General features: G+C 37.9%; 1 protein-coding gene across 1 annotated transcript in view; it reads left to right on the forward strand.

Annotated features, from left to right (window-relative positions):
- OXCT1 (3-oxoacid CoA-transferase 1) overlaps positions 1-27,611 on the forward strand; it is a 128,101-nt gene that overhangs the window by 83,286 nt on the left and 17,204 nt on the right. The window contains exon 14 of the mRNA XM_046671662.1: positions 19,426-19,515. Within this exon, the coding sequence (XP_046527618.1) occupies positions 19,426-19,515 (90 nt within the window). The remainder of the gene's footprint in view (positions 1-19,425; positions 19,516-27,611) is intronic.

The raw sequence follows: 27,611 nt of genomic DNA on the forward strand, positions 1-27,611 counted from the left end.
CCCCTCCACTCTCCTCTTCTCTTTCCCTTTATAGAGAGAACAAGCACCGAGTGTGATATTTTCAATAAATATCCCTTTGGCGAATGATATATTTGTATAACTGAAGCAGCCCCTTATCATTAAATGGCCCACTTAAAAGGAGGGGAGGAAACATAAAAGTGATAGATGAGGTCTCCTAATAACCAATTATTAGTAAATTTATCAATAATGGTGCTGCTGACATGAATTAGCAGGGAATGAAGCCAAAGGGCTGAAGACAGTGTGACCCTTCAGCTAAAGGCTAATGAATCTTAAAGACTAAATTTTATTAATTGACTGGATTTGGCATTTCCAGTTCATGAAATCTTTGCTTCTTACTTTACTCCTTTGGTTTAGAGATAATTTTTGATCAGCACTTTTATTAACAAGAAAAGTGTTGTTAGGGAAAATTTCAAATATATCCAGAAGTAGAATAGTAAAATGCATATATCCAGGTTAGACAGTTATCCATTCATGGCCAATCTTGTGTCATCTATACTTCTATTCACTTTTCCCTCATCCCAGATTACTTTGAAGCAAATCACCCACATCGTGTCATTCTATGTATAAGTATTTTAGCATTATCTCTGAAAGATAAGGATTCCTTTTATAAACCACAATTCTGTTATCCCATTAACGGTAAGGAATTAAGGATATAATTTCTTAATGTCATCCAGCCATACGGCGCCCTAATTTTACTGATGGAGCACCTGAATCTGGAGAAATGAAGTGACTAGGCCCCAGTCACAGAACTCGTTAGTAGCCAAGCCAGTACTGGAGCTCATCTCTCATGTCTCGTAGTCTTATAGGGATGCTGTGTCCACTATATGAGGAAAAGTTTCCTTTTGAAATACAACGTCCCAATACAAAGAACCTTTCATTCTTCTTTCAAGAACACTTAGAAACAGCTCTGTGTCTCGGTGAGGTCACTGAACCTTTCTAGACCTCAGCTCTTTATTTTTAAAATGTGATAAGTGGGATAGGTTTTGTTTAACAACATTTACTAGGAGCTTTTTTTTTTTTATATTAGGTGTTGTATTAAGTGCTGTGGGTAGAGTGGCGAGCAAACCTATAATAGTCCTCCTTATGAAGAATCTTCTTTCTGTGGTGAATATGGTAAAAATCGAGATGAGAGATTTTACTGTGCAAAACCTGTTGTACGCTAAACATTAAGTAGGTTGATTTAGGAAGAACTGACGTGTTTACAATAGTGAAGTCTTCTTGTCCACTTATATGGTCTATTTTACCAATTGTTGAGATCTCATTTTATCTCCTTCATTATGCTTATTCCTAATTATTGTATAGTTTTTGTCAATATTTTGAGCTGGGTATTCCATTTCAATTTCCAAGTAGTCATTGCTAAAATAAAGGAAAACTATTGATGTCTATATGTTTATCTTATATCTATTCACTGTATTAAATTCTCTAATTAGCTATTATAATGTTTTTTAGAATTAAGGTCTTTTAAATTCTACTCTTATTTGCTTTCTACTAAACCACACTGTCCCTAAAAACTAATAAATAAAGTAAAGCATTTGAATACAACAAGCAACAAGCTGAATCTAACACAAAATTATCTTATTTCCATGTAAAGTTTAGAAAAATGAATCATGCACTTGGCCACCAAGAAAACCTAATAAATTCTAAAAAGTACTGTAAGTATATTATATTCTCTAAGTCCTTGAAATTTGAAGGAAAAAAAAACCCATTCTTCTGAAAAAAGTATCAAATCTTTTTGCTAGTTGTGATCTTATACAAATTACTTTCTCTCCTTTGGTCTAATCCAGAGCTGTTCAAAAAAACTTGCTGTGATGATAGAAATGTTCTATACATGCTTTGTACAATATGGTAGCACAAGCCACATGTGGCTTTGAGCCCTTGAAATGTGGCTAGTGTGACTGAAGAACTGAATTTTTAAATTTTACTTAATTCAAATTTATATAGCCACATGTGGCTAGTCTACCTTATTGGACAGTGCAGGTCTAATCTATTAAATTAAGGTCTTGATCTCAATAAATCCCAAGTGAACCCAGCTCTAAAATTTTGTTTTAATTTTCCAGCTGTGGATTTACACATTTCTGAAGATGTTATGATATAATGGGAAATTTGAATACTTAGAAAAATAAATAGTTGAGAGGTGGTGGTAAAATTTCAAAATTTTCATACCCAGTTCAATCTTTCTAAAAGTTATGAGACCTACAAATCTTATACATTAAATAATTGAGCCTTTGGTAATCTAAAGATTTTTAAATGCAGAGATTTATTTTACCAAGGGTTGGTTTCTAAAAGTCAGCCCTACGGTGAAAATCACATTATTCAAATTACACTTAAAAGTCTCTTTTACTTCTTTATTAAAGGTTGGAAAACCCATCAAATCTGTCTCACATTCTTTCCCTGTAGGGCATTGAATCAAAAGAGAAATAAAAACTGAAATTATAAATTCCCCAGAAATTAATGAAAATAAGAACTTTTTATCTCAAAACTTGTAGAATACAATTAAAATTATACTCAGAAAAAAAATGGAAACCCTTAAATGCCTTTATTATTTGCAGAAACTGCGTTGACGCTACTAGCTTACTTGCATTCCTTAGCAGTGTGATGCATGTGGTGTGGCAATGGTGAAGGACGTGCAGCATTTTGATCATATTAACACTGGGATGTGTATTGTTAAGACCTTCAGAACAGTGCTAGATCAGGTCGTGGTTGTTGATGTTAAGAACTAGGTAGGGCAGTTGGCTTCCATTTGGGGGTCATGTGACATGTGTCTTTAAACTCTAGAGTTATCTTGATAAGTTCACGTTATGGGAGGCATGTGGGATTGAGCTGAGTGAACATCAGTTTCCCATCTCCCATCTTACCCTCTTTCCAGAACTTCACTGTCTAAATAGAATGCCAGGAAAAATCATCAGCATTTTTTTTTTTTTTTGAGGAAGATTAGCCCTGAGCTAACATCTGCTGCTAATCTTCCTCTTTTTGCTGAGGAAGACTGGCCCTGAGCTAACATCCGTGCCCATCTTCCTCCACTTTATATGTGGGACTCCTACCACAGCATGGCTTGCCAAGTGGTGCCATGTCTGCACCCGGGATCTGAACCGCAAACCCTGGGCCGCCAAATCAGAATGTGTGCACTTAACCATTGTTCCACCGGGCCGGCCCCTCATCAGCATTTTATAGTTAGCTTTCTCTCCCCTTTCTTTTCCTTCCTCAGTTAGTATAATGGAATTTTCCTAAGCAAAAGGGAGATGGAGTTTTTGAACTTTATTGTACCCAATAAATTCAACATTGCCCATCTTATCACTTCGTAACTCAAGTAGATCATTGGAATATTTGTAATAATACTTCATTTATAGAGAATTATTACAGACTAAGATACCCCATATATATGATATTTTTAGAATATCCAAGTTTAGCTGTATAAATACCAATTTTAAATAAAATTTTGGGTGGAAAATCAGATTACCAATCTTGTTGTGCATAAAAACAGTAAATATATTTTGCACAGAGGCCTGACACAGACTCCTTTGGGGGAGGCTCATAAGCTTTAACTGAAATACATGAGATTTGACATGTTTTAGCCACTCATGATCTGTTCTGCATGTTTCTGGATTGTAGTCATAGGCTAGAACGTTCACAGTACTGGATAAGGGAATTTTTGATTGGTGAGTTGTTAACTATGATTTGGGCCCTATCTTCTGTTTTTGGAACCACTACCTTCTGGTAAAGATCATGTACTTATTGTCAAATAATAAAGGGCCAAAAAATTGCACATTAGAATGAAGACAAATAAGCATATCATCTAAATAATCAGACCCTGAAAACCTAATTCACAAACAATATAGAAATAACTCTCTTAAAAAACACAACATTTTTCTTACTGCCAGAACTTTATGAAAAATAAACTTATTACGCTGGCACTTAGAAGCTTTATCAGCTAACATATTTCCATACTGAATGTAACTTCTGCTCATAATCATGTAGTTTTTAGGAAATTTAATTTTCTTAAATCGTGGCTTTCAGATTGGTGAAAGAGGCATGGTTTGTTTATAAGCACATTTGGAAAGTTTTGTAATTTTAGTTGTAAAGGATCTAACTGCATTTTTAGAAGTTGTCTAAACCAAAGCTACATAGGGCATCTCTAGGCTTGCTGCCTGCCTCTTAACTAAATTAATTAACACCCTCCAACAGACTAGGAGCACTAAGAAAGAAAAATGGTGCAATAAGTTCAACATAATGGACATTTTAAAATAGGAAGCATCTTCTATGGGGATTCAATTACCTCTTTCCGGAAGCTAGGGAGAGACTTCATCCAATTCTTTTTCTGACTTGTTCTATAACTTCAGGTAATTTACTTAATTTTTTCTTGTTGTATTTTCTCTTATTGTAGAGGAAAGCTTATTATATCTACTTAGTTTCTACAAGTACTGTTTAGGTAATGAGGAATTGTCTTCATAAAATTGAGTTTATTGAAAGATGCTCAGCATGGAAAAGGTGAAGCATAACAAGAAAAATGAAATAACAATAATAAAAAATAGAAATGATACATTATGTCATAGAACAAAGGTCCAGTTCGTATACCTAATTTTTTTCAAACTTGTAATGTGGTTGCAGAATTAAAAGGTCCTCATTACCACGTTTGATTTTTTTTTTTTAAGCACTCTATCAGAAATCTAAGCTGTCTAGCATTGGGCAATGCGTATCAAAATAATAGTGACTTGGATGGTAAAGTTTATTTATTGGGAACAAGAAAACAAAACACAAAAAACACAAAACACACATATGGTTTTCAGAATCACCTTTCTTATTCTTTATTCAGGTACTAACTTGGGACTTTTTGTTCTGTTCGTGTACTCAGTATTGGTAAATGGTGGGTTCTGCAAAGGAGTAAAGTTCAGTTACTATAAGAAAACAATCTTAGCTGAAAGAAAATTCATTTTATTTTGTATATGTGAATTCATAGATTCATTTAACTGTCATGAATTTACTTATTTTTGGAGAGTCAGATGTTGCAAAGCCTTTTAGCAGCAGGCTTAAAGAGTTATTAAGAGAGGCCCTCACAGGGGGAAATCTGAGAACCAATCTCTGTTTTGTTTTCGTTTTGGTGAAAAAACAAAAGCCACAGGAACAAGCCACATGCTGAGTTTTTTTAAAAAAATAAACTTTGTATTTTGGAATAATTCTAAATTTACAGAAAAGTTACAAAGATGGTATAAAGAGTTTCATATGCCCCTCATTGCCCCAATTTCTCTCATACTTATAATCATTTTACCGTGAAACATTTGTCAAAACTAAGAAACACAAATTGGCACATTACTATTTTTGGGGTGGGGCAGTGTTAATTGTCTTTTTCTTTTAATTGTAGTACGAAACACTTAACATGACATCTACCCTCATAACAAATTTTTAAGTGTACAATACAGTGTTGTTAACTATAGGAACTATGTTGTACGCAGATCTCTAGAACTTACTGATCTTGTATAACTGAAACTTTATACCCAGTGAACAACCCCCCATTTCCCACTCCCCTCAGCCCCTGGCAACCACGATGCTACTTTGCTTGTATGAGTTTGACTGTTTAGATACTTTAAATAAGTGGAATCATGCAGTGTTTGTCCTTGTGTGATGCCTTTTTTCACTTAGTGTAATATCCTCTAGATTCATCCATGTTGTCGCATATGGCAGGATTTCCTTATTTTTGGAGGCTGAATAGTATTCCATTGTATGTATATACCACATTTTCTTTATCCATTCGTATGTCAATGGGCATTTAGTTTGTTTCTGTATCTTTGTTATTGTGAATAATGCTACTGTGAACATGGGAGTGCTACTATCTCTTTGAGATCCTGATTTCAAGTCTTGGATATATACCCAAGAGTGGGATTGCTGGATCAAATGGTCATTTTATTTTTGTTTTTTTGAGGAATTTTCATAGTGTTTTCGATAACAGCTGCACCATTTTACATTTCTGCCAACAGTGTACAAGGGTTCCAGTTTCTTCACACCCTTGTCAACAGTTACCCTTTGTTTTTTGATAGTAGCTACCTGCGTGATACTTCACTCTATCTTTGATTTGCATTTCCTTGATGATTAGTGATGATGAGCATCTTTTCATATACCTGATGGCTGTTTTTATGTTTTCTTTGTAGAAACGTCTATTCAAGGCTTTTGCTCATTTTTTAGTTGGGTTATTTGATTTTTTGCTATTGAATTGAAAGAGTTCATTATATATTTTGTTATTAACCCCCTAGCAGATGCTTAGTTCACAAATATTTTCTCCCATTCCTTAGGTTTTTTTTATTTTTTTATTTTGTTGGTTGTTCCCTTTGCTGTGTAGAAGCTTTTAGTTTGATGTAGTTCCACATGTCTATTTTTCACTTTTGTGCCTATACTTTTGTTGTCATTTCCAAGAAATCATTATCATGGCCAATGTGCAGAAGCTTTTTGCCTATATTTTCTTCTAGGGGAAGAAATGTTTTCTTCCTAACGTTTTACAGTTTCAGGTCTTATGTTTAAATGTTTAGTCCATTTTGAATTGATTTTTGTGTATGATGTAAGATAATGGTCCAATTTATTCTTTTGTATGTGGATACCTGGGTTTCCCAGCACCATTTGTTGAAGAGACTGAATTTTCTCCATTGTGTGTTCTTGGCACCCATGTTGAAGATCAGTGGACTGCATTTGCTTGGATTTATTTCTGGTCTGTCTGCTCTGCTGGTCTATATGTCTGTTTTTATAGCAGTTTCATACTGTTTTAATTACTGTAGCTTTGTAACACATGTATATATATATTTTTTTTGTTGAGGTCATAATAGTTTATAACATTGTGAAATTTCAGTAATACTTTATGTGTCAGTCACCGTCTAAATGTGCCCCCTCGCTTCTTATGCCCACCCCACAACCCTCCTCCCTTCTGGAAACCACTAAATTATTCTGTTTGTCTGTGTATTTGCTTGTATTCTACATATGAGTGAAATCACATGGTGTTTATCTTTCTCTGTCTGGCTCATTTCGCTTAACATAATACCCTCAATGTCCATCCATATTGATGTGAATGGGACGATTTTGTCTTTTTTTCATAGCAGAGCAGTATTTCATGGTGTGTGTGTATGTGAGTGTGTGTGTATATATATATATATACACTTCCTTATCCATTCATCAGTCATTGGGTGCTTGGGTTGCTTCCACTTCTTGGCTATAGGGAATAATACTGCAGTGAACATAGGGGTGCATAAGTCTCTTTGAATTGTTGATTCCAAGTTCTTTGGTATAAATCCCCAGCAGTAGGATACCTGGGTCATATGGTATTTCTATTTTTAATTTTTTGAGAAATCTACATGCTGTTTTCCATAGTGGCTGCACCAGTTTGCACTCTCACCAGCATTATATGAGGGTTCCCTTTTCTCCACACCCTCTGCAACATTTGTTATTTTTTGTCTTGGTGATTATAACCATTCTAACAGGTGTAAGGTGATATCTTAGTGTAGTTTTGGTTTGCATTTCCCCGATGATTAGTGTTGTTGAAAATCTTTTCTTGTGCCTAATGGCCATCTGTATATCTTCTTTGGAAAAATGTCTGTTCTATCCTCTGCCCATTTTTTGATCAAGTCATTTGTTTTGTTGTTGTTGAGTTGTGTAAGTTCTTTATATATTTTGGATCAACCCCTTGTTGGTTAAATGACTTGCAAATATTTTCTTCCATTTGGTGGTTGTCTTTTCATTTTGCTCCTGGTCTCCTTTGCTTTGCAGAAGCTCTTTAGTCTGATGAAGTCCCACTTGTTTATTTTTGCTTTTGTTTCCCTTGTCCAAGTAGACGTGGTATTTGAAAAGATCCTTCTCAGACCAGTGTCAAAGAGTATACTCTCTATATTTTCTTCTAGGAGTTTTATGGTTTCAGATCTTACCTTCAAGTCTTTGATCCATTTTTGAGTTAATTTTTTTGTATGGTGAAAGATAATGGTCTATTTTCATTCTTTTGCATGTGGCTGTCCAGTTTCCCCAATACCATTTATTGAAGAGACTTTCCATTCTCCATTGTATGTTCTTGGCTTCTTTGTCAAAGGTTAGCTGTCTGTGGATGTGTGGTTTTATTTCTGGGCTCTCAACTCTGTTCCATTGATCTGTGTGTCTGTTTTTGTACTAGTATTGTGCTTTTTTGATTACTGTAGCTTTGTAGTATATTTTGAAATCAGGAAGTGTGATGCCTCCAGCTTTGTTCTTTCTCAAGATTGTTTTGACTATTCAGTGTCTTTTTTGATTCTATATAAATTTTAGGATTGTTTTAGCTACCTCTGTAAAAAAACTGCCACTGGGATTTTGATAAACATTGCTTTCACTCTGTAGATCACTTTGGGTATTCTAGACATCTTAACAATATTAAATCTTCAAATCCATGAACACAGGATGTCTTTCCATTTATTTGTGTCTTTAAAATTTTTTTGTCAATTTTTTGTTGTTTTCAGTGTACAAGTCTACACTGAATCCGATTCACAGTACCACATTGCATTTAGTCATCACATCTCCCTAGTCTTCTCTAACCTATGACAGTTTCTCAGTCTTTCCTTGTTTTTCATGACTTTGATAGTCTTGAAAAGTACTGGCCAGATGTCCTGTAGAATGTCCCCTAGTCTGTGTTTGTCTGATTTTTTTTTTTAATGATTACACTAGGGTTATGAGTTTTGAGAAAGAATACTCTAGAGGGTAAAGTATCTTTCTTTTCACATCATATTAGGAAGTATAGCATATCTGCATGACATCACTGTTGAAATTAACCTTTATCGTGTTATTAAGGTGATGTTTACGAGATTTGTTCACTATCAAGTTACTATGTTTCCCTTCCCCTACTTTATTCTTCAGAAGCACACCAATGGACTCAGCCCACTCTCAAAGGTCTCTTGGAGTGGGAGTATTATATATTATCTTCAGTTCTTCCAGGGAAAAGATTTGTCTCTTCTCTCTTATTCATTTATTTATTCAGTCATTTGTTTATAGCAGTATGGACTTATGTATATTTTGTACTATGAGTTATAGTCCAACACCATGATATTTATTTTCATGCTCAAATTGTCCCAGCCATGGCCGTAGGGAGCTCTTTCAGGTTGGCTCCTGTACACTTCCATTCTTTTCATTTTTTGTCAAGTACTTCCTTCCCTTCTGTTACTACAAGATGTTCATCTTATATTTTTCTTGCCCCTAGAGTCAGCTCTTTCTCCAAGGAGTCCTGGTTTCTTTTATTTGAGAATGGTTTTGAAAGTAAGATGTGGTTGTTAGTGGTGCTTGTTGCTACTTGGATGTCATTGCTTCTAGGCCTCTCAGTGAGCAGAACTAAGTAATACATGCGTGCACACTAACCCACACTCATTCAGTTTTGAATAATAAAAATAAACAACTTTCCATTTTAGATCTTCTCACTGAGGTTAGAGGAAAAAAGTAATTCCTTCCTGGTTCACTATGTCTCAAGGTGATTATCAGGAGAACGTGTTTCCTTCTAAATAGTGGGGTTAAAAAATGTCATTCTTGGGAATAAAAGACATACCTCAACTTAGGCTCCATATAAAATGGACTTGAAATAATCATTTTTTTTAACTCAAACGTTGATATTTAATACTGTTTTGCATGTATGTAACATCCATCTTTGGTGTTATGGACAAAGTTATTGAAACTGTCAAGATCAGAAACTTATATCACTTTATGAAGTTTAGGAAGTTAAAACACCAGCATATCAAGAAGTGAGTTAAAGTTTATTTGTTTATATATGTTTCTAACTCTTCTGATCTTTCTTTGTATTTTACTTCAAAAGAGTGTCTTTTGTTTTTTTCATTCTATTCTCAGTATTTTGATTTCTACATTACCAAAATCTTCACCCCCAATTTTTTTCACTTGTTTCTTTTCTCTAAAGACACTTAACTTTTCATTATTATTCCCAGCATCATCTCTCTCTCTTTTTTTTTTTTTTTACCATCCAAGAGCTTGCGCAGGCACAGTTGACTTGAAAGGATAAGAAGATAGAAATTAATGCTCTCTCAATTTGCCTTGTTATGTATCTTTCAAAAATATTAACTTTAAGGCAAATTCCCCAAAGTAATTCTTTTAACCTGTTTTGGTGTTTGAAAAAGTTCCTCGTTTCCACCTCATTCTCCCTAGTGGAGGAGGAATTATTTTACCTTCTATGTGCTTTCAGTTCCAGGATCTTCAAAGGAGAAATTCTGTTTTTGATTTCTAAAATCATCTGATACCTGTGACGTTAGGACCCTCTTGAAGTGACATGGCTTCTGAGCATTCTGTGTTGGTGGGTCATTCTCACAAAGATAATGTGCATCTCCCTCCTGGGGCTCAGCCCTCATGTTGGTCCCAGGATCTATATCACTGTGGGATGACATTGCCTCATGGTTCTGCTAGTCCTGAAAGTGGGGTATGCTTTCTCAGCTAACCAAAGGTGAGACCTGTCTTCACATGTGAGAGGCCCTGGGTCTCCATTGTACAGATTTGGATTTGCACAAGTGGAAAAAAGCTGAAAGACTCTTCAACAGTGACCAGAGCGTTATTAGTTCACCCTGAATGTTCACAGCTGTGAAGTCCCAGTAGGCACTTAGTAGTCATCAGCCGAATCTACAGAACATTTTGGGAAAAACAGAGTATTTGTTAATTTGGTGTAGAGTCAAAACAGTTTTCTGTTCTTCCACCTAACCCTCTAATACTTGTTTAATAGGACACCTACATTTAGCATACATAGCATGCTGTCTCACAATTGCTCTTAAGTGTGTGCTTTTTTTTGACTTCTACATTATCTTCTACATTATTTTTAACCTTTTCTGCTGTGGATAAAAACACTGGTAATGATTTTTATGTATTCCTTAATAATGTTCTTTCGGTCACTGTGTCTCTCTGTGAAAATTCCATCTGGCTGTCAGAGACGGCAGTGCAATTACAATAAATCTGTAATTCTGCTCTTTAGAGCTTTGCTTACTGTGGGTGGAGGTGATGGAGCAAGTGTGCTTCTGCCCGTGGTTCTAGTTTTCACATCCTCCTCCTTCCCCCCAACCAACCCACACCCCGTTTGAGGAATCAGAAAATAAATTTTCTGAGAATGGCTGTTTCTTCTTTCCAAAAGAAATAGTAATAATTTCATATTCCATGTGAATGAGTTGTTGAGGGGGTTGATATATTTTAGTAATGCAGACACATAAAAATGATTAGTTGTTACCTTTCCATTTGTGTTTTAGCTGTCATTTTTGTTGTGATTATCTAGGAATCTCCTAAAAATAATATAAGCCTTTAAAAAATTCTGTGTGATAGTAAATGGGATCTGTTTTCCTACCGTTAGAGCATGAGTTTGAAGCAACCATATGGAATTCCTGTGTTTGTAGGTTGCACATGGCCACATGTGGGCAATTTCATATGATTCTAACATATTTCTCTCAGTGACCTAATGGAAGGAAGAGGTTGTTAATGGAGAAAATAACTTATCCTTGGATTTTTAAGTATTATACTTATTCTATTTCTGGCTAATGTACAGGACTAGAAACTCCAATGCTTAGTTTTATTCAATAAATTCAATTAAATAACTTATTTATAATGTAATAATGCTTAATCATTTTAAATAAAAACAAATCTCCTTATATCCATCCCTATATCTTAAGCACTTGCTCACACTCTTTCCGTCATTGTCTTCTGTAGGAGGCCTGATAAAACAAAGTGAACTCACTTAGCCAGATTGTTTGATGTTTGTTTTCATCTCTGCAGAATTATGAATAGACTCTGTGAAGACTGAAACTACTACTTCAAAACAGAGCTAAGAATAGCACAGAGTTTTTCTCCTGTTGTCCATTTTGTTAATCCAGCAAATAGAGAGATCAGAATGTTAGTCTATCTGACCTTGTACAAAGAAGTCAACCTACGCAAAGTGCCTCATTTATAACCAAAAGAAATTTAGTCAAACATCGATTGTACCTTAGGAAGAGAAAATACAAGTTTCATACTTATAACTATTCACTTAATAAATGCTGATTAATTTCCTATACAAAGATGGAGTTAATGACCTACAATCAATTTTATGTGCATTGGGATTTTTTTCTTAGAGTGATGAGGTTTCATGAGTGAACTATGGAGGCAATACTGAATGATATTTATACTTTTACAAAATGAGAGAATCAGTGTAGTTAATACTCTGAGACAGAACTCATTTTTGCTATTTGAAGTTAATTGATTTCTTTAGTGCACAGGCACTGATTAATCTGATTAGATGTGATCAGTCAGAACAGATGGTGGTGGCAGCTGGATAGGATCTTGGAGGCTGGCTATTATGTTTTAAGTTACTAGATGTGGGAAGAGGAGGTTGGTTAGAGAGACTATAGTGTTCATTTTGTGAGGAAGAATGTCAATTATAACCACCTGTGTGGCTTTGCCACTACCTGCCAGTGGAACATCAGCCCTGATCTTGATGCAGGTCACGTGGCAAATTCTAAAATGGGGAAAAGCAAGGATGCTGTGAGAGCACCCAAGAGAGGTCCTTAATCTAATCTTGTTGATGGGGTGGGACAGAGGTATGTGAACACTTCCTTAAAGAAGCGGTCATGATTTGATACATCAAGGGTGAGCTGGAGAGCTTGATAGAATGAGGATGGGACCTTAGGGTGTGGAGCCATATGCTGTGTACAAGCAACTCACTTCTGGAATAGAAATGGGAACAAAGGTGTGAGGAAATGAGGAGGATAGAGGCCAGGTTGCCACAGGCCTTTTTGTCAGACTGAGATGCTTGGACTTAACCCTGAAGCCCTGGGGAAGAGTGAAAGGTTTTAAGCAGAGGAATGACATAAGACGCTCATTTTACAGAGATCATTTTCATGAGAGGGACAAGGCTGGACATAGGGTGATTAGTAGCAATGTTGTTAAGACACTCTAGGGAGAAATCATAAGGATCTTAGGGAAAGAAAAGGTCAAGTTCAAGAAATATTGGGAATATTGGAGTTCTTAGTGTTTGAAACACAGATTGATTATACACAGATAATGAAGGAGAGGCAGAGATAAGGACTTTTCTGATTTGGACTTTGAGGTAGATGGTTGGCCACTAACTGAGATGGGAAATTAGTAGGTAGATGAGATTTGCCTTGATAAAGATGCTTAATTTAATTTGGACCATACTGAGCTGAGGCATGTGATAATTAATATAATATAGTAGAAGTTTTTATTTCTCACTCACATAGAACCAAATGAATATCCCTAAGTGGCAGGAAGCTCTCTTCTGTGCAGTAATGAGGGGATTAAGATTCTTTCCATCCCATGGCTCCACAATTTTCAACATGTAGTTTGCAGAAAGGGGAGGAACATGGAGCAATGTCCCTGAAAGGTTTTATGGTCCAGCCCTGGAAGTACTACATATTACTTTCACCCACTTTCCCTTGGCCAGAACTTATTCATATAGCTAACCATATCTTCAAGGAAGGCTGGAAAATGTAGCCTAACTATCCTAAGAGGAAATGATTTTGGGAATCAGCTAACAGATTGTGCCACAGAGTGACTGGGAAGTGTTTGGATATTGAAGTCTGAAACTCAGAGGAAATATCTGAGCTGGAAATGTGGCTTTAGGAATCATCAGAGACAGGGTAAGTCGATATCATGAGAAGAGATGAAGTGCAGTCTTGGAGAACAAGTAGAACCAAGAGCAGGAGGCCAAGAACAGAACTTTTAAGTTGGCCAACACACAAAGGTGGTGTGGGGAGAAAGCATGCTAGCAAGGAGCCTGAGAGCCTCACGGTGGCAGATATTATACCATGGAAGCCCATGAGTGGAGAGTTTCAAGGAGTTGGTGGACAACAGTAAAATGTAATAGAAGGGTCCAGGAAGGTAGTGAAATAAACCCACAAAGTGTCTACTGAGTCAGATGACTAAGTATTAGAGACCTGATCGAGTAGTTCTCACTTCAAGGGCATGGTCAAGACAGAAACCGGATTTCAGTGCGTTGAGGAATCAACAGGGAGGAGCTGTCGAGGGAGGAGGGGGGAGAAACTGGAGCCAGGGTGTAATTGATGAAACAAGGTCCCCGAGAGCACAGGAACCAGAGAGCTTGCTAAAATGAAATTTTGAGTTTATCCAAGTACTGCTTTTTGTTGAGCTTTTTCTTTTTATCCCATATTGTGATTGATAACTGATATTTGTTGTAAGCAATTCTGTTAACTTACTTAGCAATAGAGACTAGAATTATATTTCTAGTTCGGTATTGCTTGGTTTACATGATCAAGTCACCTGTCCTGGGAAATACAATTCATCTTTGAAAGGAAAATCACATTTCTCTTGGTTTTGAATACAAAGTCTAACACAGAAGAGAGAAATATTCTGCTGTAACTTTGTTAGAACTTTGTTAAACTAAAGCAAATTGTAGATCTTTTATTTTCTTTAAAAAGAGGAGTTATAACGCGTCTCTTGTGTTTAAACACATGTGGTTATTAATGTTTCTCAGTTTCCCTCGCTCCTGCTCTTCACTCTGAGCGTGATTAGAGGCCCCTTTATTTCCCTAGAGCATTTTTTAATAATGAGGAAGTGAGACAGGAATAAAGAGGCTTGTATTTGGATTGAGGTGGGTACTTAATGTTCTGATGATTAATATTGAGCAACAAGCCCTAGTTTTATTAGTAAATCGCTCCACAGTTGTCTCTCCCTTTTACTTCTGGTCAATTCACATTTTCTAGTGGAGCACATAGCATTTTTTAAAATGATTTTAAATTGTTTCTATATATTATAAGCTGTTTGTCTCTTAAGACCAGAATATTTAGAGCCATTACTATTTATGTGCTAATGATAAAGATGATGGCAAGAATGATTTTCGGTATGTTTTATATTTTACTTTAAACAGCATTTCACAGAATTGTTTAAATGTGTTCATTTTACCTTTTTCATAAAAACCTTAAAATGTCACCAAACGTGTTTAGAACTTAACTATTATTTCTTTGGGAGTGCATTTAATATTTGTACTTTGATACATTGAGGGTTTTTTAATGCTAATGCCTATTAACAGAATTTCTTGTACTTTCTTTACAATTCTCATATTAGGAAGTGGGATCAAAGTAAGTATTATATAAGTAAAATGTTGATTTTAGTTTCAGTCTATTTCTAGAAAAAAGATAGCTAATCATGTACATCTTTTATTTCTAATTCGTATCTTGGTACCTGGTTTATAACGGATCCTGAATAAATATTGGTGAACTGAGGATAATACTTGAGTCAGTATCTTTTTAGAAAAGTTGTGTACCTGTGTCATAATAGAGCATGCAGCCTTTCTAGCTCATCTTATTGCAGTGTTCTTTGCATACTTGATATCAGGGTCAGGCCTTATCTGCAAAAAGATGGGTTGGCTGTGAAATGAGTATCCAGCAGTCAACTCTCCGTTATGCTAGCCAGAACTCCTTTCAGAACGAAAGTTGCACCATTCAAGAACTGTATGGGGCCGGCCTGGTGGCGCAGTGGTTAAGTTTGCATGTTCCGCTTCGGCGGCCTGGGGTTCACTTGTTCAGATCCCGGGTGTGGACATGGCACTGCTTGGCAAGCCATGCTGTGGCAGGCATCCCACGTATAAAGTAGAGGAGGATGGGCACGGTTGTTAGCTCAGGGCCAGTCTTCCTCAGCAAAAAGAGGAGGGTTGGCAGCAGTTAGCTCAGGGCTAATCTTTCTAAAAAAAAAACAACAAAAAAAGAGAAATGTATGTTTGCTGATGAGATTTTAAAGAAAGCCACACTTTTTATCACCCTGGCCCAGTGCTTCAATTATACCCAGAATCTCTTCTTTATTATAGGCCTATTTTTCTCAAACTATCAATTTTCCTCTTGTGATTTATTTAAAGGTATATCTTTAGCTCCTTAACCTCTCTGTTTTATCCACTCCTTGTTTTGTATGTTAAATAGAATGTTGGATTTGTGGCAGGAGATGAAGATGAGGGTGAGGTCGGTTTCTCATCTCTGTAAAATGTCAAGCAGTGTGTTAGACATTTGAGTAGAGGTGAATCAGAGTGCCTGGCACAGCATCTGACATTGTCACTTCCCTTGAGGAACAATAGTAAAACGTCCCCTAAGGAGGCTTGCTCAGGTCCCCCCTCTGTTGTGCAGCTATAACAGTTAGTTCTAATTCTACACTGAATTCTCACCCTTCTGTAGAGCTCGTGTGAGCACCAAATCATTATATTAGTCACACAAGCTGCTGTAACAAAAAGCTTCCCAATTTCAGTGGCTTAGCACCCTGTATGCTTATTTTGCACTCATGTTGAACAATGCAATGTGGTTCCATGGACGTGGGCTCTGCTACGCACAGTCATTTAAGGACCCAGGCTAAGGGAAGTTCAGCCATCTTCCAAGGTCACCTTAGATGTCAGCGTCCAGATGGCAGAAGGTGAAAACACATGAAGGGTTGCATATGAGAAGTTTTTATGGGCCCGAGCCTGGAAATCACAAATATCACCTCTCTCTCTTCTATTGTGTGGAACTCAGGCACATGGCCACCCCTAACTTCAGTGGAGAATTGGGTCCTGCAAGTAGTTGGGTCCCAAAAGAGTGCCTACTAAGCTGGGTTGAAGGATGGTGATGAATTTCTCACTTGCATCAGAGTGTATGTCTTATACAACTTTTATTTTTTTTTCTGCTGGTATAGATAGAATAATTTTTTTTTATTAATTCATTCTGATTCAGAAATCATTGGGAATTGAAATGGAGGAAAACATTTTATTTTCTTTTTCCAATACAATGAACATACTGAAAAAAATGGGAAAACCAAGGGGCCGGCCCTGTGGCCTAGTGGTTAAGTTCATCTCACTCTGTTTTGCGGTCTGGGTTCAGTTCCTGGGCATAGACCTACACTACTTGTCAGCAGCCATGCTGTGGAAGTGACCCACATACAAAATAGAGGAAGATTGGCAACAGATGTTAGTTCAGGGTGATGAATTTCCTCAGGAAAAAAAAAGAAAAGAAGAGCACAAAACCAAATATTTGAAGGCTTTCCTGTTAACCTGCCAGAAATGCTTTCTCTTAGGAGATCCTGCTGTTCTCTTTCCCATCTGGCAGACTACTTTTGTGAAACACTCCTCTGTGAAATTCCCATGGGCCTCTTGCTCCTATCCCTGCTTCCCCAGGCACCATTAGCAGTTGCATCCACAGTGCTCTGCTAGAACTTGACCAATGTTAGTTTAATCCATTCATCCACTCACTCACCCAAACACCTATAATGCAAAAAAAAAAAAAAAAAAAAAAAAAAAAAGGGATGAGGGAAAAGGTTGAAATTCACTGTGGTAGATTACATGCTGAGTGGTCCACAGGGACACAGGGAATGGACATTTTGCTCTGCCTTGGGCATGAGGGATTGGTAGGATATGCTTCTTTTAAGGGCAGGAACTTTGGTCCAAGTCTCTCTAATTACTCATGAATACTTTCCGTCCCCCAGATGTTGAAGTTTATGAGGAAAAGAAGCCTGTTTTGATAACCTCTAGTCCCAGCACCCAGTACAATGCCAGCCTCATACCTAACACTCAGTAAACTGAATTGACTGAAAGGATATAAGTCAATCAATTTATAAACTTTATTTACTATATGATTTTCTATACATTATCCGATACCTTCCTTGTAACAGCTCTGTGAAAGGGCAGATATTGTTAGTCCTGGTCTGTAGATAATGAACCCAAATTCAGAGAGATTTGGTGTTTTGCCAGTGTCATACAATGGGTTAATAGAATAGCTCTGAGAGGTTCTGCACCTAATCTTGTGTATTTTTCACTCCTGGAAACAAATATTTAAGTCTCAAAACAGTGCTTTGAAATTTGAGGCATGTGCTTTAAGGATAAGACATCAGACCCCTTGAATCTCTTTGAGTGATGAAGGCTGTTCATTTACATTGAGTCAAGCAGGAATGTTCTTTTTAACAGCAACAAAGAGAAGAGCCTCCCACCATGTTTTATAGCTCTTTATGTGCCAGCACAGTGTTTTGTACCCAGTAGGTGCTCTATAAATGTTTCTTAAATAATTGACAGTGATTTAAAAATCTGTAAATCAGATTTGCCTAACTTGGACAAGCTTCCCATATGAGGCTGCCAGCAGCTTTTGCCTGTAATCATTGTGTCACAGGGGACAAACTTCGTGTGTGGTATATTCTAATTCAAGGAATTTTTTTAATTCAAGGAATTTTTAACACACTAGCTTCATTTCTGGTTTCCTTTGGCTTCTTCGTTCTTCTAGCGCTTACGCCCTTGGAGTCTGCCCAAGGACACTATCTGTGGAAGCTGAGGCTGCCCGGAGGTTCTTAGCACAGCAGGTTGAGGTGTTTTGGAATGGACTTGCTTTAGGGTCTTTTGATGCTTTAAAAATCTCAAACTTCCTTTGTGATAGAGTTTTTGATAGACATTCATTGCTTCCATCTCTGGCTTGTCCATATTTTGTACCGTAAAGGTATGGATTTGAGTCTGTGTTTTAAAGCCAGATGTGGGTGCATTGCCTTATCTCTTTATAGCTATGCAATTATAGGAAAGGGGCCAAGAGCCCTGCTAGAATTCACTGTCAAATCAGCAAGAGGACTTGGATTAAAAAATAAAATTTTAAGGAGGTTTAAATGTTAGACAACATTTCTCTTCAATATACTTGAGTAAGAATTTATTTCATCATCTCTGGAAACATTTGCTTTTTCCAAAACTCTGTAACCAAGAGACAGAATAGACAGTGGGAATTATTCAGAGTGTGTGGCACATAGAAGGTGGTTGGTAAATGTTTAATGAATGAGGAGATGGACAGATGAACAAAAATATAATGAGAATGGTGAAAGGATCCTGAACTCAGCTTCTGTTTTCTGTTTTCGCTTAATAGGAATATATTTTTCATTTTGTTTTGGTTTGTTTTTCTAAAAGCAAGATAAATGCCAAGTTTTAGAAAGACAGACCCACCTTTCATATTAATCATTACCAGGGAAACACCATTAGTGCCTCAGCCTATTACCTAATGGCATTTTAATCTGCAGGAATTCCAAGAGAGTGCTTTAGAAAGTGTCTGTAATTGAAGACTCAGCGGTGCCTATTATGTGTTTAAAAAGAAAGAAATTGATGTCAGGGGCATGTGGATTTCAATCTCATGTTATTGTAATAATATTAATGTGCCAGAACTTTGGAAAAGTTCTTAAGATTTTTCTTATGCACTGTTTGTCTTATTGCTAACGTATCATCAGCAAAATAACGTTAGCCACCCTTGTTAAAAGTGGTATCATAATATTTATCCTTCAACCATAGAAGAACAGAATATTAAGGTTGTAAACCTTCAAGTACTAAGCAATGAAGATGAGTGATTTTTTTTCTCACTAATTATTACAATGGCTTATTACAAGTTAATTGTGTTCTGCCACATACTAAAGAAGTGAAAGATGGAGACTCACTTCTTATGTTCTGGTTCTGTTTTACAGGGGAAGATGGTGAAAGGAATGGGAGGTGCTATGGATCTCGTGTCAAGTGCCAGAACCAAAGTGGTGGTCACCATGGAGCATTCTGCAAAGGTAACGTGTGCTGCTGTTGGAAATACACAATACGCCAAAATCCTGTAAACCAGGTCATGCGACCGTGGCTTTTATTGTTTTCTCTGGCTTATTCAAGTTGATAGCATTTATATTTTAGAGAGAAAGTTTATAAATAAAGGCAGTTATTTATTATCATTCAGCTAAATGGTTGGTTAACTTTGAGTGAAGCAAACATCAGGATGTTCTTTGATTATTTGCTTCATAGACTCTTTAAATGCAAAATGTGTAATGTCTTGAAAAGCAGTGAAAAGATGTCAGGGCAGATGTGTCGATTCAGGTTTATAGATGATTATAGTGGTTACTATCTGTGTGCAAAATGAAAAACACAATAGACTATGAGTTTTTAATACCAGTTATTTTCAAATGAACAGTATGGCCTCTTACCAAGGCTGTGAGGTGCCATTTTGAGAACATGTTAGAAAATGGTGGACTTGGTGATAGCAAGTGTCCTTATTCTGAAAGGTATTATACTTTTATTTTGATAAATCATCAAATATTTATTGAGTACCTCTTATGTGCTACACACTGCTAAGATTTGGCAGTGACCAAAATTAGACAAAAATCATTGACCTCATGGAGCTTGTATTTAATAATAATGATGATGATGGTGATGATATCATCATCCTACAATAATGACAGCTTCTATTTATTGAGTTACTGTGTGCCAACAGTTCACTAAGTGCTCTGTATGTGTTTGTGTATACAAGCCCATGAACTTGATATAGGTATTTTTTATGGTTCCAGAAACAAAGCTTCAGAGAGGTTCACTAAATTGCCTGAGGTCACCTAACTGCTGGAACTGAGATGAGACCTGGGTGTCTCTGACTCCAAACCCCACTCTTCTAACTGCAAAGCTATCAGTATAACTTTCTTTCTTGTTTCCAGCTCAGTGTCTTTGAACCAACTGAGCTTAACTGCCTCCTTGACCTGACTCCATGGGCTTCTGATGATTTGCAAAGTTGATCTGGGGTGGTACCCACTTCCTTTTCTATGTCCTTTGTTCATTCTCCTTCCTTCTTTTTAATTCTTAGTTTTAAAACAAAATCTACCCCTTCCCACCTTGAGACCTGCTACTTTGAGTCGAAGTGGTAGCTCGTTCGTCCTGTGTTCATCGAGTGATGCAGCATCACTAAACTGTGGGTGTATATGGAGCTGAGAGATTTGCATCTAACTTGCTTCCCATGGGAGGGTTCTGTTACAGAGTGATGTGTGCCATGAAATGGTTTTGTTGTGAAAACTGTAATAAATATGAAATTATCATAAATTGTTTTGTAAACAGTGGAAAGTGAGCAGTGGAGCATAAACATGGAACAATAGAAATGAAACCAACACAGGTGACTTCTGAGAGATATCTTGCAAAAGCATCCAGAATACTTCATTTCAGAGGCGAAAGCATGCCAAGCATGCAAATCAAATCCAATGTTTTTCCAGAACATAATGTCTGTTTGGAGAAACCTCTTTCCGACTTTCCTTTTGTTGTTACTTTAATGTTGATGCGTTTACTGAAGTCCAACTTATTTCAGATTATTTTTGTGCATTCATTTTCAAAATATTAGGCCTGTATTTAGCAAATTCTCTTTTTTTTCCCCCAAAGTCTTTTCTTTCTTCTCAGCTGGAATTTCTGATAGAGGGAAATAAATGGTGCTTTGAACCTCTGATTAAAAATCCCTTATGAAAGCTTTTTATGGAAGCAAGATAATATTTTTACCTTTCTTCTTTTTTTTCTCTCAGTGGGGCCATTGGCATTGAGTTTTAGACCAAGCTGGAGTTAGGTATTTTTCCCTAGATAGTTTCATTTGAATAAACTAACAAAAGATATTTTTGTGATTAAAATAATAATAGCGATTTGTTCACACTTAATAGTTACATAACCTTGAAAACTGACCAACAGAAGTTTCTCTTCTTGCTGCCTTCACCTTTTACCTGTGGTCCCACAATGGGTGGTTGCCACTATGTATTGCTACTGGCCCAGCTCAAGGGAACACGGGGACCTCGCCACTTCTTTCCTGCATCGTTTGCTCTGGCTGAAAGTTGGTAGGGGGTGGAAAGGAGATAGAGAAGGGAGGTTTTTCACTCCTGGTAGCCTCTCCAGTTAATGATCTGTTCTTTTAGACACGCCCGGTAACTTCTGCCTTAATGATGAAGTGAACAGCCTGGGAGACGCATCTCTAAGGTTGTGAGACACGAGAGTGAAAAGTTGGCAGCGAAGGCTTAAAACCTGATCAAAGAAATAGAGTCTTGTCTTCTTGTGCTGCTAATTTTTTTTCTGTAAGTGGGTGGAGCTGTCAACTGGTTTTCAGGTGGAACTTTCTTTTTGCTCCTTTTCCTCGTTGATAGGGTGACAGATGCAAGTTGCTATCAATACAGCATTACCTGACTTTTAAACGCATGCTTTTTTGTTAGTTTTAATAAGACTCTTTCCTCACAAGCCTCTGCAGCCAGCCAGCAGCTTCCGGAATTTGAAATCTGGCTGACTCCTAGTGCTGTTCTGGGCTAACCATCATAATGTTTCCCCTGCCTTAAAACTACCTCTGGAGACGTGCGGCAGGCACTGGTGTCAAAGTGGCATTGTAGCATGATTGTCCTTTAGCTCAGGCATAAATGTTGTCATTTAAGCTCAGGGTTGAGCTTGCAGATTGTTCCAGGCGTCATCGTGAAGTAGGCACAGTTTTTGGGGTCCAGCCACCCTCTTTCTTAAGCTTCTTTTCGTGTCTTGATGTCCTTCTTCTGCCCTCTAAAATTTGGAAGAAAACGAAAGAAAGGAGTCACAGTTTGAGTCCTTCCTAGGTGCAAGGCCCTGTGTGTCGCATTGCACATACTGAATTTCATTAACCTCTCAGGGACCCTCTGCAGTAAGACTGGGATATAGGCAGAAAAGAAAACTGTCCAGGTAAGTGGCAGATCTCGGAGTTTCAGTTTGGTGCAGCCTGTGTTCATCAGACCATACCATACCACATCCTCACCAGAGCTACCTTCTGCGCCAGCATCCCTGCCTCCTCTGCCCTTTCCTGGAAGCTTCAGCTTTCAGAATTACCTCTTTCTCTTTTTTTATTTTTCCTGGTCAAAGCTCTCCTTGCTTTGGTGAGCTAGATATCAGTAAAATACTTAAAAGAAAATGATCTGAGAATCTAATTGTGCCCCTTGCTACCCATCTCTCCTTCTTCCCTTTTGTATTAGAATCCTCCAGGTTTTATCTGGGCACACAGTAGCCCGATGGCAGACCATATTTCCCAGACTTGCTTGCATTTAGATGCATCTGTGCAACCAAGTTTGAGTCAATGGGATTTGAGCATTTGCTATGTGTGTAATTTCTGATCCATGTCCTTAAAGGTAAAACTGATTTCATTGGCCTTTCTTTGTCCCCCTCCAGCAATCTGAGAAGGGCCTTAACTGTAGCAACAGCCTTGGACCCAAAGCTGTAAACATAGGCTTACAGAGCTGCTGCACCAACCCAGACCTCTGGGTGCCCTGTCCCCTTCTTTACGGGTGCCTGCCAGGACTCCTCATAACTCCATCCTAGGCCCTCTGCCCTTATCACCCTCAGTAACTTTCTTGGGTGCTATCTAAATTTTTGGCACCAACTATTATTTTTCACTCAGTGACCCCCTAATCCTTATTTCCGCTCTGGAATTCTCTGATGAGCTCTAGAACTGTGTTTCTTTCTTATCAGACAACTTTACAACTCCACCTGGTTGTTCCACAGCCACCTCAACTGCAACACATATATAAGTGAAATCATTTCCCCTGAAAATCTGCTTCCATGTGCTTAGCCCAAGTAGGGTAGTGATGATCTCCCAGCCCCCATCTGGAAAGGCACCCAGGGTGCTTTCTGCTCCCACCCCTATACCAAGCACTGTGAATACTGTGTCCACAATACCCCTGTGATCTGCTCCCTCCTGTGCATTTCTACTCTCCTTGTTTAGGTCCTTGTCACATCTGCTTGGATGACTGTTGCTGTGTCCCCAAAAGTCCCCTTGCTGCCAGACTAACCCTCCTTCCTGGTAATCAGGCACACCACTGCCAGAGTGGCTGGTCTATAGCTGGATCGTGTTAAGCCCACACTGCTCGGTTCACTTTAGCCCACTGGCCTTTTGTCATCAGCTTCCCAGCCGCCTCCCTCATCCTTGCTCCCGGGGATTCAGTTCTGCTAGGATCTTCACAAATGCATCATGTCATTTCCTGTTCTTGGGTGGTTTCCACATTCTGTCCCCTTTCCCTTTTTATCTGGCTCATTCCTACCTCTATACAATCATATAGAAATGAACCAACATTTTACAAGTTTGCTGGCTTAGTGCCTTCCATCCTCTAGATAACATGAATAATCAAATGAATATCCTTTGATGCTTTGTCTTGAAGTTTGGTAGAATTGCCTTACATGAGTACGTTAATTTACTTGTTTATGCAGGCATCAAATATTTATTGAGGACAGACTATGTGCTAGGCACTATGATAAGGTCTGAGGAAATAAGAAATGGAAAGATATGGTCCTACCTTTAGGCAGCTCAGTCTCGTGGGGTTAGAGTCCTAGAAATCAATAATTAAAAAAGAAGAATGTACAAAGTAGAGGGCGCAGAGTCCAGCACCCATTTCCGTTGTGGGGTTCCTATGGGATGTAGCATTTTCGTGGAGACCTGAAGGATGAGGCAGAGTCTAACAGGGACTAGAGCATTGCAGGTTAAGGGGATGGGCCCTGGGGTGAAGGAGGGCAGTGCGTGTTGAGGGATTTACAATTAGATCCCTGTTGTCAGAGAGCAAAGGGAGAAGAGTTGGGTATAAATGCACGCGTGCAGGCACACACACACACGGTCTGCTCTCTACACAGTGGCCAGGGTGATTTTTTAAAATATAAATCAGATCATATCACTTCTTCCTTGGCTCAGAAACCCTCCTTGGCTTCCCATCTCACTTCGATTCGAGTTCAAACTTCTTACTGTTGTCTCTCAGGCCCTCCATCATTTGTGGACTCCAACCTCGCTACCTCTCTGATTTCGTCTACTATCATTTTTCCTCTCACCCAATGAGCTCCCCAGCTGTACTCTCTTCCTGTAAGCTTCTGGAGTATTCCAAGTACCCTCCTGCCTCAGGGCCTTTGCACTTGTTATTCCCTATGCCTGGAATGGTCTGCCTCACATATCTGTGTGGGTTGCTCCCTGAGTCCACTCAGGTCTCTGATCAAAATACCAGAGAAGCTTTCCCTGACTATTATATGGAGCAGAAGTCCCCTCTCTTCTGGTGACCCTTCATTCCCCTTTGTCACTAGAATTTATGTTCCCTGAGGGCAGGGGCTCTATCTATCATAATAACTGAAGAGAATCATGCGTGGTGCACAGTAGGACTCAATAAATACTTGTTGCATTCATTAATTCTTCAAATAATAATGATACTTTGAGCATACAGAGTAGAGCACTTTTAACTTTTTCCAAGCAGTTACATGTTTACCACATCCATTTGATCATTACAATACTCTTGTGCGATAGGTCTTATTGTTTCCCTTCCAAAAACACACAAACCAAATTCCATGGAGGTTAAAGATTCTGATAAAAGTCAAGTCGAAAATGAAGAGCGAAAGCGAGCCGAGAATCCATGTGCCCTGCCTCTGGGCCTCCATTTTCTTTTACTAACTTTTCTGTCTGGTGAGTCCCGTCACCACTAACAATATAAAGGAGAGTGTTTTGTTCTCAGTATTTTGTACTGGAAATGTGTCCTCAGGGTATAACTTCCAGAGCAGAAAAGCAAACAAATTCAGTCATAGTTGTCATTTATTGGAAACAAGCAGAGCTCGGGTAAGTATTTTAGAGAACATAAATGAGAGCTCTATTACTAAAATCTGTTTGGATTTTATTTTTATTACAGTAGGAGGTCTGGATGCTGAAGGGATAAAAAGAATCATAATTATATTGTTACAAAGTTGAGAATAAATCTCTGTGAATAGTATTTTGTTTAAGTCCGGTCGGGTCTAATAGCAAAGACGTCATATAGAAATCTGGAAGGCTGTTTTACCTTGTCTGTACTTTTTGTGGAGAAGAATTATCAAGAGTAAGTGAGGTTGATTAATCCTATTTATTTTGAACCAAATGTGTTACCGAAAGCCAACAAATATGAAAGATTTTTTAAAAAATCCTTTCCTGGGAAACATTTTTGAGATAATTTTCAGCAACATTGAAAAGTGTCCCAAGATGAAGCATACCTTTGTTAGGATAATTCATTATTAACATAGTTTCAACTCGTTTAATATTTTCTATTCATAAAAGCTTGTCAATATTTTATCATATGTTAATGAGTCTATTTCATGGCTAGGATCTGTTTGGAAAAAATAGTCACCTTTAAAATATAGAAATCTGGGGCCAGCCCCATGGCGTAGTGGTTAAGTTCATGTGCTCTGCTTTGGCGGCCCAGGGTTCGTCGGTTCGGATCCCAGGCACTGACCTACACACTGCTCATCAAGCCATGCTGTGGCAGCATCCCATGTAGAAGAACCAGAAGGACTTACATCTAGGATATACAACTATGTGCTGGGGCTTTGGGGAGGAAAAAAAAAGAGGAAGATTGACAATAGATGTTAGCTCAAGGCCAATGGTTCCTCACCAAAAAAATAAATAAATAAAATATAGAAATCTGTACAGGGTTTTGCCTTTTTATTTCTCCCTTAGTGATGGAAAGGCCTGCAAAAAATGTTGTAATGGGGAAGAAAAGCAGATCAGAGTCCAGCGGCCAGTAAAGCTCTTTATAATGTCTTATAGAATTTAATTAAGCTAATAACTTTAAGTTCTGTGACTTTGAGTATCCATAGTTCTTAAAACAAAAACTAACACTAAGAGAAGCTTTCTCAGCTACCACAACAATTCATGAATGGAAAGAGTAAATAATTCCTGCTCATTCCTGGGCTCTGCCATCCTTAGGCTAGAGATCATAGGATGCAATCTTTAGAGAGAAGATAAAAGACCATGATAAATATTTTTGTATTATGTTGAAGAAAAATAGTCTTCTATTCTGAGATCTCAAGGCCCTGAAGACTATTTTCTGGGAAACGGCTTGCTGTAGGTATCATCTCATTTGGCTAGTCTTCCCCTTGAGAATGTGCCTGTAACCACAAACTGTTATTACATCCACATATAAAAACCATTTGTAATAGCAGCTGTTCTCCAATTCAGAGTTAGCCGAGCCTTTCCACTAAAATCCTTTGTGGATTGTTGGAATTCCTACCAGATAGGTACTGTGAAAAGGCCAAATATATCCCATGAGAATAAACTCAGTGTGCATAAGATCATCATCTTGTCCTTTTATTCTGAGTACCTTGATATTCTTTATTTAGCAAATCCCATTTTCCTTTTCTATGTACTACATCAATCATCATAGTGTTTTGACGGTCATGTGTTTTGTAATACAATGTTCCCGAATATTCTGTATCTGTGGGGGGTGTGTTTATGTGTGTGTGTGTGTATAGAAGCTATTTCACTTGGTTTAGGCATTGAGACCAGTAGGGAGAAGGAAGAGGCAAAGGGTGGTGACATTTCAGGCTTCTTCTGTGGTATTTATTTTGGCAAGCCCAAAGGGACACTTGACGTAGGTTTCGTTATGCCCCCAGACAGAGATTGAATATTCTCTTGCCAAGTTCAGCCATGTAGCCCCTCTTTTCAACAAATCAGTGTAGGTCTCGAAGCTTTAGGAGGGAGCAGGCGGAAAAGGTAGAATAATCATAAATCATTCTATTTCTCTCTTCACTTGTAAATGTGTATGTTTCCTACTGTGGTCTTGAGATGTCTCTGCTTCTCCCTTTGATCATGACTTTATCTATCTCCCCAAAGTTTTGTAAGCCCCTTCACATACTTCTGCTAGCCTCACTTCTAGTGAGCTCAGGGATGCTGGGAATGAACAAGTACATATCTTAGGACTAGAAGGCAGCCTCTAGTGGTCCATAGACACTCAGTCAGATGATATTTTACAACTCCAACTCTACTGGAGGTCTTTGAATCAGAATTACAATATTCAAACAGCATTCATTGATTGCTATGGTTTCCCTAGTGCTCTACTCATTGCTGTAGATAGGAAGATAAATTGTCTTAGCATTCAGTGAG

Source organism: Equus quagga, chromosome 9 (assembly GCF_021613505.1).
Source record: "Equus quagga isolate Etosha38 chromosome 9, UCLA_HA_Equagga_1.0, whole genome shotgun sequence".
NCBI classification, from domain to species: Eukaryota; Metazoa; Chordata; class Mammalia; order Perissodactyla; family Equidae; genus Equus; species Equus quagga.